This window comes from Solanum pennellii, chromosome 9 (genome assembly GCF_001406875.1).
Source record: "Solanum pennellii chromosome 9, SPENNV200".
In the NCBI taxonomy this organism is placed as follows: Eukaryota; Viridiplantae; Streptophyta; class Magnoliopsida; order Solanales; family Solanaceae; genus Solanum; species Solanum pennellii.
Window position 1 is genome coordinate 78,389,486 of NC_028645.1, and position 12,436 is coordinate 78,401,921.

The 12,436-nt window shown below is 33.1% G+C and overlaps 2 protein-coding genes across 4 annotated transcripts; both read right to left on the reverse strand.

Moving 5' to 3' along the window:
* Nucleotides 1-624: 624 nt before the first annotated feature.
* LOC107029209 (small nuclear ribonucleoprotein Sm D2) lies at nucleotides 625-4,779 on the reverse strand. Of its 2 annotated transcripts, none has more exons than XM_027911916.1 (6): nucleotides 4,627-4,779; nucleotides 3,715-3,739; nucleotides 2,749-2,826; nucleotides 2,386-2,490; nucleotides 2,071-2,187; nucleotides 625-1,005 (listed from the first exon to the last, which is right to left on the reverse strand). In XM_027911916.1, exons 1-5 carry the CDS (start codon nucleotides 4,629-4,631, stop codon nucleotides 2,071-2,073), a joined length of 330 nt encoding a protein of 109 aa, XP_027767717.1. In that variant the 5' UTR covers nucleotides 4,632-4,779; the 3' UTR covers nucleotides 625-1,005. The 2 variants fall into 2 exon arrangements, with proteins under 2 accessions (XP_027767717.1, XP_015086058.1); XM_015230572.2 differs by having other exon boundaries at nucleotides 710-1,003; nucleotides 2,067-2,187; nucleotides 4,627-4,778.
* Nucleotides 4,780-6,501: 1,722 nt separating this feature from the next.
* LOC107031339 (caffeoylshikimate esterase-like) lies at nucleotides 6,502-11,464 on the reverse strand. Of its 2 annotated transcripts, XM_015232664.2 has the most exons (8): nucleotides 11,195-11,464; nucleotides 10,987-11,077; nucleotides 10,877-10,909; nucleotides 8,311-8,457; nucleotides 7,913-8,043; nucleotides 7,648-7,785; nucleotides 7,425-7,523; nucleotides 6,502-7,310 (listed from the first exon to the last, which is right to left on the reverse strand). In XM_015232664.2, exons 1-8 carry the CDS (start codon nucleotides 11,213-11,215, stop codon nucleotides 6,912-6,914), a joined length of 1,059 nt encoding a protein of 352 aa, XP_015088150.1. In that variant the 5' UTR covers nucleotides 11,216-11,464; the 3' UTR covers nucleotides 6,502-6,911. The 2 variants fall into 2 exon arrangements, with proteins under 2 accessions (XP_015088150.1, XP_027775503.1); XM_027919702.1 differs by lacking the exon at nucleotides 8,311-8,457.
* Nucleotides 11,465-12,436: the final 972 nt, after the last annotated feature.

The following is a 12,436-nucleotide window of genomic DNA, read 5'->3' on the forward strand; positions in this document are numbered from 1 at the left end:
GGATAGAACATTCTTTTTGCCAGTGTGTTGGTACAAATACAATGGTGTAGTAAGCTACTCAACAGGAGCAAAGTACAAGAATATTCTTTTGTACGGAAGAAGAAAAAGTTCATGAAAATGCCCCCATATAGCCAACAAAATGTAGTGTCAACAAATGATTATTGTGTTTTTTCAGAAAGTTCACCTCTTTGAATAGTTACAATCTTTAGGAACGGTCACAATCTTTCGAAACCTCATAAAAATCACAAATTTTCATTTCATGAAAGAGGAAGACTAATTTTGAAAATAAATAAATTCAAAAAGAATGAAATCCTAATTTGTGGTGATGCCACATAGACGGACCTAGGGTTCTCTTTATACCCATAAATGATCTGAGTAGTCCCTACCAATGTGTAACTCTCTGAGTAGTCCCTACCAATGTGTAACTCTCCGACGCAGAACCAAATTTAGTTAGGCTCCAATGTGAGCATCAAACACCCCGTGGAAAAACAAAAAAAAAAGCAGATATAAAGAATAATTAATGATTAATCTAAAAAATAGCCATACCAAATCAATTAAACTAAAAATAACCAATAAATGTATAAATACCGACTAGAAAAAGTAAACAATATGAACCCGCTTCTCTCAATTTCAAACTCTCGATATTGCATTTGTCCAGCCAATGCATGTGCCAGAACTAGACATAGTTAAATAGACAAGCACAATGCTCTTCACAATGGACAATCAACAATGTATCTGGAGTTAATGCAAGACAGTTACCGTACATATTAGCTGGTCATAGGATTCAACATACACAAAAAAAACGTTAAACTCCAACGTTTACAATAAGTTTGTGAAGAAGACAACAGTATATAGCAGAACATCAAAATCCTATATCAAGTCTTACAGCAATCAAAGGTGGTGTTCTGCCTAGGCAAATTCCCGAATACGAAAGGTTATACAGAGCTGGTCCAAATCCTAGCTGCTCACGAGTTTTGCTCCAAAGCACAGAAATCCAATTCACCTGCAGTACACAAGTGTATTGAATTAATACCAATGATCAGATATTTAAATACAGGCAAACAAAAATGTGGGAACACCAAGGAAAAAATTAAGAATGTGCATAACCACCCATAAATGCATTTCAAGTTCAAAAAAAAAAAGGAAGAGGAAATGGAACATTTCTGTATGCAGACAGAAATAGCCTCTTCACAGAAAGGTAAGAAAAATGGTATAGATCCAAAAACAACATACCCCGGAATCAGGGCCTGTTTGAATTGGCTTATAAGCCATAAGTTAGGATTTCTAACTTATGACTTTTGACTTATTTTTGTTATTTTGGCATTAAAATAAGTGCTTATCAGCACTATTCAAATTTACCCAAACACTTGAAAACTGCTTTAAAACTATTTCGGCATAAAAGCACCTGAAATAAGTGAATCCAAACCGGCACTTAATCCCAACAAGTGGGGTTTGGGGAGGAGGGTATAGTGTACACAGACCTTTCCCTACCTTGTAAGGTAAGAGATGATGTTACCGATAGATCTTTGGCTCAAGAAGAGATAAGAAAACAATATATTTTCATGCTCTTCCTAATCCCATGCCCTGCTCTAGCAGGAGACACTTTTGAGCACAAGGTTAGTTCTTTCAGTAGCATTTTTACAGTCTTTATACTTCATTAGCTAAACTTGGAGAATAGAACTCGCAGATTTTAATCCAGTAGTTGTTTTCTGATCCCAACCATTGAGCTTCCTATCATATGTATACACATTTTTCTGATATTTATAGGACCATTATATTTCATTTATTATAGATCTTCATAGTTCATCAGAAAAGACAATTATTTAAATGCTAAGAGTTAGTCATTTTTGAAGTTCCAAATTTTATTTATGATAATATATTGATAAATTTCACAATAATGGATACAATAAATATTACTTAGCATTTACAGTTCTTTCATACCAAACATTTGATTACATAATAGCAAGTTAAAAGGCGATTGCACTTCAAACATGGACCGATTAAAGGAACTAGCTCCTAATTCAAATAAAATTACTCCAACCACTATGTCAAAGATCCAACAGTACCTCTCTACTTAGGATTTCGGAGGACAATGATCACAGAATCTCCCCGAAGGAACATCTTGCTGATAAACCTATCTTTGTTAACAGCAACAGCTTTCTTTTTTCCTTTTCCAGTCTTGGGCACCTGAAGAATAAACATAAACAACTTTGTTAAGTGGAGTCTTTTGGCACAAGTTTCAAATCTAAGACGCATTGCCCTAGGAATCTGAAGAATGAATATAAACAATTTTGGTAACTGGAGCCTTTTGACGCAAGATACAAATCCAAGACACAATACACATTGTCCCAAAAAGTTGATTAAGGAAGTCAAGAACAAACAAACCTCAGTCCACATTTCTCTAACATTTTCAAGCACCATATTGCAGTGACGATCAAATGCTCTCACACGACCAAGAAGTTTCCTGTTGTTCCTACAGTTGATGAGAACCTAGATCCAGAAAAAACATCTGTAAGATAACATGCAAAAAGCTGATGCCTTCCACATGCAAAACCGAAGCTTGCATCTATTTCTACAGTATTGAAATCTAAGATAAATGAGGAAGTATACCGGCATGACTTTAGAAAGTAAACTGTCAACATAAACAAGATTCCAGGACAGATTTTATCTCTTTTTTAATAATTAAAATTGATAAATAAACATGAAATGAAGAAAGACACAGTTGTAGGTGCTAAAGCCATTAGATACCTGTGTGTTATTCTTAACACTCATCATCAGGACAGAAAGTGGGCCAGTATTGAACTCCTCTTCCTCATTTTTCCCTTGCTAGAAAAAAGACCCATACGCAAACATAAGACACCTTTCATAAAATCTGATAAGCAAATCATATTCGCTGGGGACTGATGAGGTCCATTCCTCTATCACACCAACATAGAAGGGCATACACTTTTTCACTATGTACTTTAAGCTGGATAATCTACCAATTATACACTCTTTCACTATGTGCTTAATCTGGATAATTTTGAAGCAACGCACTTTTGACAACGGAAAGGCAAACAAGAAGCAACTGAAATGGAAAATGAACAACAAGGGTACATGTATAAATAAACAATACCAAGAATAGAAGAGGAAATGTCAATAGGATGTCTGTTAAGGGAGAACTACAAAGTTTAGACCTAGCTTCTAGGTTATCCAATGTGGTAAATGAGAAAAACTGACATAACACTTGCGTGAAGGTGGGAGCAACACAACTGTAGAAAATAAAGTCTTCTAATGCAACTAATAATTGTTATTTTGAAGTTCTAATTGATTTTGTCTCTTGTTTTATGAGTGGTGAACTTAAACGACTTAACCAAAAAATTTCAATGACTCAATGTTATGTGCTGAAAAATATCTACAGATCAAACAATTTATTGATCTTGCTTTGAAAAGGGAGGTATAAACATATTCTCCATATGATGAAATAAAAGATGTATGGTAGAAACTTTCAGTTGTAATGTGTAAAGCAGGATCAAGGCTACCTACAAAAGAAATCTAATTGAATACATCACGTTATTAAGGTGAATAGAAGGGCAATGAAAACAACTACTAAGCAGTAGACAGCCCCTAAAACACAAAATAGTTCACAACACGGATTATGCCAAGGAAAAAATGAGAAAAATAAACAATGAGTGCTGTGTATAGGCAAAACACTTGCAAAGTACGATAACTTACAGGGGCATCCTCTTCCATTGGTCGACTGCAAAAGAGCGCAAACAGAAAAGGAAAAGGAAAACAATTAGAAACTTCCACTTACTAATATTTGAGTAACACAAAAATCAGCAGGAATATAGAAACACATCAGCAATGAACAACAAAACACGAAACACTGACCGAGTTTTTTCTTTATTCTATTTGTACATCTTACAGCCTAGTTATCCTAGTATTCTGGACAATATAAGGGTTCTATAACTGATGCTCAGTTGCGCGGACTCTTCACTTTTTCATGCCGCACCCGTCTCGGATTCTTCAAAAATACACTACTTTTGGTGAATCCGACACACACCTATTGTCATTTTTGAAGAGTCCGAACAACATAGTACTGATGTGCACAGAATAACATAGGTTTTAAGCTTGGATAAAGTAGAGAGTGAACAAAAGGAACTAAGATCAGTAATAATAAAAGGCTAGAGAAGACTGAATAGTCAAAAATCCAACTTTCCTCTACAGGAAACCCAATTAGCATAGTTTTTGAACTGCACACAGAATTCGAAAAAAGAAACAGTCCACGCCTTAACGCCAAGCTAGTTGCTGTCAACTATACCAATCTACTCACTCTAATTCAAACTTCCATTTCAATACTAGTAAATTTACAATATTTTTATCCAAAAGCACGCAACACCCAAAAGAAACCCTACACAAAATTAGTCCAGAAAACAGCTATGATTCTCAAATTTCTTATCTACTCATCCAAAAACTTACTTCAACTAACGCAAATTATCTACTTCTTTGAAGAAATGTAGTCTAACAATAACATTACATAATCTACTAAATAAATCACTGCAATGACAAGAAAAAAACAAGCAGAGAAAATTGGAGAACTTCAAATGAACAAAACCAAAGTGTAAAATAGCAGTAAACAATTACCTCATCTTCGATCAAGCAGAAGAAATTGAAGAGCAACAAAAAAAAGGGGCAAAAGAGCTAGGGTTTAAAGAGGGTAGAGGGAAAACGGTGAAGTGAAAAATAAATTTCACGTTCGGCGCTCTAGTTCAAGCGAGGCTTATGGGCTTGGGCCGCTTTATACAAACGGATTAAAGCCCAAAATCCTTTAAGAAATTTACACACAACAACAATATTTTAATCGGTCGTTTCGTATCATAGGACGTATAATAATAGTGTTGAATAAGGTATATTAATAATGTTAATTTTAGTTATATTGAGATTATTTTTTATGTATCGTTTGATTTGGCATTTTGAAACTAAAATGCATTGTATATTTCAAAAATAAATCGTAATTGTTAACAAAATTACCTTCCTTAAATATATTGGGAAGAGAGAAGTACTAAGAACATCTCGTCCTTGAGCTATTGACAACCTTAAAAATACTTCTCAAGTTAACTAACTAAACTTATATATATCCCCAATACGCCTTCGATCTGCTATATGATATAACAAATGGTCTCAAATTCTTGCAGGAGTTTGTGACTCTTAATAAAAGTTGAGAGAAGTATTTAAAACATCTTTAAAGTAGGCAAAATATTAGTGTGTAATTCACTCATATTGCAAGAACAGGGTGTAGTTAAATTCAGCTAGTCAAGTAAATGAGTATTTTTAAGACTGTCAATAGTTCGGAGGTGAAACTAATGATTCATGTCGAGTTTTGTGGCAATTGTGTCTTTATTTATCTTAATGCTTGTATCAAAATCCTCTTAAATTGCTAATATCATAATTTTTCATGTATTAGATATACATAGGATAATATCAAAAAGAGTGCATAAGTTAGAGAAATATATCAAACAAGATATTAATAATATACAAACTAAAAACATGCATTATTTTTTGCTTGGAGCCTGGAGGCTGTTCATCCAATTTGTAGTTGTGGGTTCAAGTTATTAAGGGCCAAAAAGAGCACCAGAACAAGTTAAAAGATTCTAAATTTGTTTTTAAAATTTAATTGAATTATTATATAATAATCTTCAAAATATCTCTCTTAGTTAAAATATGTATTAATTTCTTAAATTTTTCTCAACCACTAACAAATTAAATTAATCCTTTTTCTGTCTTCAACTCGCCCCACCTTGCATATATATGCACCACTGAAAGATACATAATAACTAATTTTAGCGTATCATAATATCCACCCTACATTTTATTTGTTTGTTAATGTTTGATGAATTAATTATTTTAGTTCAAAATTAAGTTTTACTTTAATAGCTAAAACAAATATTTTCTTGATAATATATGAGTTAAATATTTTACTATTAACTAAATTTTACTTTAATACTTCAAATCAGTTTTTTCATCTAATTATGAATACAATGGATCATCTATAGAATACATCTTTGGAAGGGGAATCTTTTTGCCCCATAGATTAGGGGTTCGAACCGTAAAAGTATCTGCCAATGTCTGTATTAGGATAAATGATTTACATGAGATGTGATGTAAACAGTTTATCCTAATACAGACATAAGAAGCTATTCAAGTGTGACCTTTCTCTAATCTCGTTAATATGTGATGTTTTATGCCTCGAATTGTCTATCTAATTATTAATTATGTTTACCTATCTATGTGGTCCATCATTTTATCATGTACTTGGGTATTAATCTGCTCCACTAGACCATTTTACTTGGTGCATTATAGATTGATTCTTTTTGGATCAATTTAATGTTATAGTTAATTTATAGTATAACCATCATTGAGCAACAAGTTTACACAAACATTAAGATATCATGAATAACTTGACATTTTGCATCTTACAATATCTAGAGAACCTGTTTCTTTTTGTTTTCTTTTCAAGCATTTCCGCTAAGCAAGGTGTGCCTAGGGCTAGTTTTATTAATAAAGAGAAAACGATCTCAAAGAGAAAAGTACAAGCAAGGGGGCTAGGCCTTACCTTGCGAATAACAAACCTTTACTAATTAACAAGTATGAAGAAAATAAGAGCTAAAAAAAGACTAAATATTTTATGATCATCATCGAGTTTATAATACACTCTGCGATGATACTACAAATGAGGATACTTAAGTAATGCATGTAACCTGAAGTATTTCCCTCTTGTCTTCATCATCAAATATATCCAACAAAACTTCATAGTGTAAAACATGTTATTTTCCACTTCCTTCATAAATAATAGTAGTAACATTTATGTCACAGTAACGCGAATGAACAAATGAAGGAGGTGCAACACGCTATATCTATCGATCAAGTTTCTACATAGATGAATGATGATGCATTCGACGTCCTTTCAATCCACACAGGTAATTAGCTTGGGGACGCGTTCTATGTGGTTTTGTTTCTATCATTGTTGCAGGTGAAGAAACTGTGTGCATCTCATATGGAGGAGTAGATGTAGCTCGACAAACTGATCTCTCGATTAAACTAGCATCATCAGTATTCTCTCCATTTCGCTTGTCAAGCCACGAGATGATATCTGAAAATACAATTTCAATGTTTTCTTCTGGCTCACCATATGTCAAACCATGCCACATTCCTGGATAGAGTTTTATAGTCTTGTCCTTGCTACTCGCTTGCTCGTATAAAGCCTTACTTATTTCTGGATCAGTTACTATGTCTGCTTCCCCATGTAACACTAAAAATGGTACAGTGACCTGTCGAAACAACACAAGGAATTTGAAATTTTCAACTACACATCATTTCCAGTTTCCAATTTGTCGGAATGATTCAATTATTGTTTACATGGAAGACGGTTAGGTAATAGTTACCTCGTGCAAACTTTCCTCAAGGTGCATGCTGGTTCTTAGCATTTCCAAAGCTGTCTTTAGTCTTGGCTTAGCCTGATAAATTAACTTGTTCTCGCGTACCTATACTTGCAAAATGACAAGAAATGGACATCATGTTTTGATGGAGGACAAGAATTGGACGCCGCACATCATTAATACTTGGAAGCTAGCAAATGTTGCATATTAACTTAACAATTAGCCTCACCTCTTCCCTTTTAGCAGGGTCCTTGAAGGCCGAATCAATGACATCCTTCGTAGGGACTATCTTCCATCTTGGTATGACATCCTCCACTTTAGTTAGTAAGCTTATAACCACAGGATGTGGCTTCACCTTCTCAGATATCTGGTGATTTTTGCAATGTATTAGCAACACCGTAACCGACTTCCAATGGTCCCTCAATACTAATGCAAGCACTAAAGCATATATATTACAGTAAATGAGTTGAGACTAAAAATCTCAATAGGCCTACCTTACACATAGGTGCAACCAGAAGAGCACCATGCCAAAAGGAAGGATCCTTCTTGTGTGTTAAAAGAGCCACAGCCCCTCCCATCGACTCCCCATACAGAAACCGTTTTTTCTCTCTATACTCCTCCTGTGCTGATTTTCAAGAGAACGGGCATTTTAGCAAGAGGATAACAAGTCTGAAGCTTTCTAACAATTGTAAGTTGTAACCACACCTATCAGGCTGAAAAATATTCAACTTAAATAAAGCTACTCCAAAAAATTCCCAAGAGAAAGGAAAAAGGAAAATCAAAGATGGATTATTTGTGACTGTGACAGCTTCTGAGGTCAGGTGGTATATACTTAACTGATAACAATGAGGGTTAGACTACTTGTGAACCAAGAGGGCATTTGGTAGCTTACCACAAACTGACTTGAAAAACTCGCTGCAGTCGTTGACAATGTTGTCAAACTTTTTGATGTAACAGCGCGCACCCGCTGATCGTCCATGACCTTCATAATCTATTCCAAACACCGCATATCCATTATCTGCCAGCTTTGTCCCAACACCTATCCGTAATAGTACAAATGTACATATCTATGTTAAGTTGGATCTGTGCCACGAGCTTTCACAATTCTATTGTGCACAAGAAAGAGCATCAATCTATTGGCTTCATGCAGGCATACGTAGCAATTGTGTGAGACTCTCCTTAGGTATATGGGGCTAGACCAAAATTACAAAGTTGATTTCTCATATGTCACTCAACTTTTAATTATGATCTCAGAAAGTTACCATCGTTGTTGAAGAAAATTGAAATCAAGAATATAAATGACTTTTTGAGATAATAACTATAAGTTGAGTGACCATATGAGAAATCAACCGAAGATTCCTCCAACAGTTGGTTGAACCACTCAAGACAGATGGATTGAGCAATGTCAAACACTGTAAAGTCACAACAGTATTCAGTCATGTGTATAAGGTAATATTCCCATCTCCAAGTCCCACCTACTATTCTTTTTTTGAAGAACAGAAATAGAAGGAAAAGCAAATGTTTGATGACACATCATTTGTCAACAGAAAAACTTGGTAGAGGTTAGAGAAAGAATGCTAATACTCAAGGTGGTCCAGGTCAGAACAAAAGAACTCCAAAATAGACTAGCAGCTAAAATGCCCTGGTCCAAGAATAAGAAAACCAGAAGCTTTTCTCACTGGAAGCCAAGTTGAACAGGTCAAGTAACATTTCAGAATATCTGTTTTCATGATAGTCGTGTCCGAGCTAGTTCACACGCACCTCCTCGACTATTCTTCCGGCACCTACTACCTCATACCAACAGAGGTACAAGGTAACTTTGTTTGTCAAGGCTTAAGCAACATTTTAAAATATATTTCATTTTTCTTGTTTACTTTTTTCTTTTGAATAGTCAAAGTCTTAAAGTTAGATGACTCTTAAATGATTTCAGATGTACCTATCATACTAACCTACCATTAAAATCTATGTTATGTTTTATACTTTTATTATTTGACTTGTTTAGCTGAATTCAAAGTGTCCCACAAATTTTGGTGTGTGAAGCAATCTTTAATTGAGGTTACTTATAGGGCCCAACTAATTTGCTAACCTAATTAATCTATCAAACTACCAAGATAGGACTTTTAATTTTCTGTTTCTCAATAGTCAGTCAACCTACCAGCAAACCATTAATCCTCCTTATTTTAGTAGGCAAACAATGAAGTTCCAACATAGCTGTTAATTAGCAAATTAACCAAAAAAGGACAAGAAACAGACTAATCATGCAGCTGTAAACCATATAAGGATGTTATTCAAGGGTGAAAATTACTTTGTTTCAACAAATCTATAGTACCTTCAGTATGAGAGGATCAGTATGTTAGGTGAGTTTTCAGTCTGGCATTTAATTTGAGAACCATTTTTCGTTGCATCTTTAACTACTAGCTCCTAACAATTGCATTATTATATATCACCAATAATTGTGCCCTCAAAAAAAGATAATCTTGTATAATGATATCCCACAACCAGATAAACATAATGCACATACTGCCAAGATAGCTAACATGAAACTCCACTTCAATCTCAAGCAAGCCAGTTGGCTATAGGAATCTTCACTGTCCATGTCGCTCTATTTATGATCATCTTTATCGAATATAAAACAAAATAGAGACTGAAAAAGTATTAGAATTTCTCAACAAAATAGGTAAATGACAAGATATGGGCACCAACTGAAACTCCTCTAAATTATTGTATTCAGCCAACTGTTCTCAAATATATAAAAAAAAAGGACTTTTAAAAAGATATGATAAGAGACATAAATTTTACTGGTATGGTTGGTCACCTAAAATAAAATATAGGCAAGTGTAGCAGGAAAATGGCCCATATTGTACAACACTAAAATTAAGGTCACCTCACCACATAAATGGAGCCCCAAGACCAACAAGGGTTGTAGTGGAGTGCTAAGTTTTCCTTCATTTTTAACCACAGCTCGGGTTCAAGTGTCTTAGCTACAGAATAGACTTTGTTAGGAAACGCTTTATCCCTATTGTTGGACTTCTGACGCGAATCCAAATTTAATCGGGCTTCAACTGAGTGACCAACAAAGAAAAAGAAATGAACCCCAAAAGCATAAAAAGTGGGTTCCTTTTTCACTGTTACTCTGTGACAAACTCAACAGGAAGAAAAAAGATGGTAGAAGTAAAACAATCTGTTGAATGACATATATATCAAGTCACAAGAGGTAGGAGGAAAAAGTTATGACATGCATTGATGGCACCAGAATCCGATTCAAGATTTAAACTTTATGTGTTCAAAGTTTAACTACCAATTCATATTCATTATTTACCGTACTTCAAAAGTATTTAATTCATATGAACCCGATTATCCATCCAAACATTAAAACCACAAGGAATACAAACATTTCTACAGAAAAGTTGGCCATGAAAGTGAAAACAAATTAAAAGAGGAAACATTTATTACTATACCTCTCATGAATCTACTGCATTCCATGCCATAACCTACAACAACAACAACATCATTAATCAATTTGTTAAATCAAATTTCAACAAAAACCAAAAAAAAATAAAATACAAACCATGGCAAAGGAAAACAAGAGCTTTTGGAGGAGAAAAGGGCAACCATCTACAAGTGAAGAGTTGTACACCTCTTGAATTCCTTATAAATACCTAATGCCATTGATGTAAAACACAATTTTTATTAAGAAAAACATCATATTATACAAAGTAAAGAAGAAAAATATGCATGCCCATTGAAGAAAAAAAGCAAAAAGAACAAAAACCCACCTCATGATATTCAACACCCATTGTATATTTTCAGAAAAAATAACCAAATCCCAACTCAGAAATGTGACTCAACATTCATGGGTAAGTGACAGATCTGTGTATTATGGCCTAATAGATGCAATTATTTTTACAAAGAAAAAGTGATTATTGATATGATAAAAGTATAGTAAGATATTGAATTCTTGGAAAACAGGGAGAGGGATAAAGTGGACCTGAGAAGTTGGAATATATACAGAAAGATATAAATAGATAATATATAAGATATGATGAGAAAATGTGTATTTGTGGTGGTCTTTTTTCTTTTTTATTTCGAAGGTTATATTTACATTGAAGTTCGATTAAATTAAAATTTGTAACTAAAATTTTTTATATTAATGAAGTAAAAATTACTGTATACAAAAAAAGACTTAAACTTGAAATATTTTGTATTCGGAAAGATTTGAACCCAAAAACTCTTTATATTCAAAAGACTCAAACTCAAAATCTCTAATTCAGAATGAAGTAAAAATAACTCAATACTCGAATAAATTTGTAATTGAAACTTCTTTATAAAAATTTAAATTCAAAATCTTTAATAAAAATAAGCTACTAATATTTTAAAAGACTCAAACTCGAAATACGTTAATAAGTGTATTTTTTATTTTGATTGATAAAAGGAAGCTTCCAAATTTGTGAGGTAACGTGGCTGACTGGCTAAGCCCATCCTTTTGCTCTTCTCCAGAATTTAAGATTTCTATCATTGTTAAACATACGTACGTGTAAACATTTTAATTCTCATCCACTTAGATTGCGGTGTAGTGATTGGATTGATTTATCGTTATTTAAAAATTTTGAATCTAAATTTTAAAAGCACCACTTTAAATTGGACTTTGTAAAGCACAATTTAAATTTAATCGAAATCATATAAATTCTAAATTGAATAAAAAATTAAAAAAATATTTAATCCTCTCATTTAAACAATTCAATTTATAAAGAACTGTGTTTGATTGTTAGTTAAATATTTAGATATTGATTAGGTATTTAAATTTGAGTGTCTAGTTATATATATATATAATTTTTTGAAACATAATTAATATAAAAATGATAAGTTTATTTTATTATTTTTCAATATAATAAGTTTATTATTTTAAATAATACTTAATAATAAAAATGAAACAAATATAACATATATTATATTTTTAAATTGAACAAGTTAAAAAAAATATAATTATAAATAAAAAAAATAAACGAAGAAAATAGTTA

Excerpts from the sequence above, each read along its gene's own strand:
- LOC107031339 (XM_015232664.2), bottom strand. The coding sequence starts at position 11,215 with ATGGGTGTTGAATATCATGAG. Across the intron at positions 10,910-10,986 it reads TCTTGTTTTCCTTTGCCATG|GTTATGGCATGGAATGCAGT; the intron begins GTTTGTATTTTA and ends TTGTTGTTGTAG. Across the intron at positions 7,524-7,647 it reads ACCCTGCTAAAAGGGAAGAG|GTACGCGAGAACAAGTTAAT; the intron begins GTGAGGCTAATT and ends TTGCAAGTATAG.
- LOC107029209 (XM_027911916.1), bottom strand. Across the intron at positions 2,827-3,714 it reads CAATGGAAGAGGATGCCCCT|CAAGGGAAAAATGAGGAAGA; the intron begins GTAAGTTATCGT and ends TCTTTTTTCTAG. Across the intron at positions 2,188-2,385 it reads TTAGAGAAATGTGGACTGAG|GTGCCCAAGACTGGAAAAGG; the intron begins GTTTGTTTGTTC and ends TTTATTCTTCAG.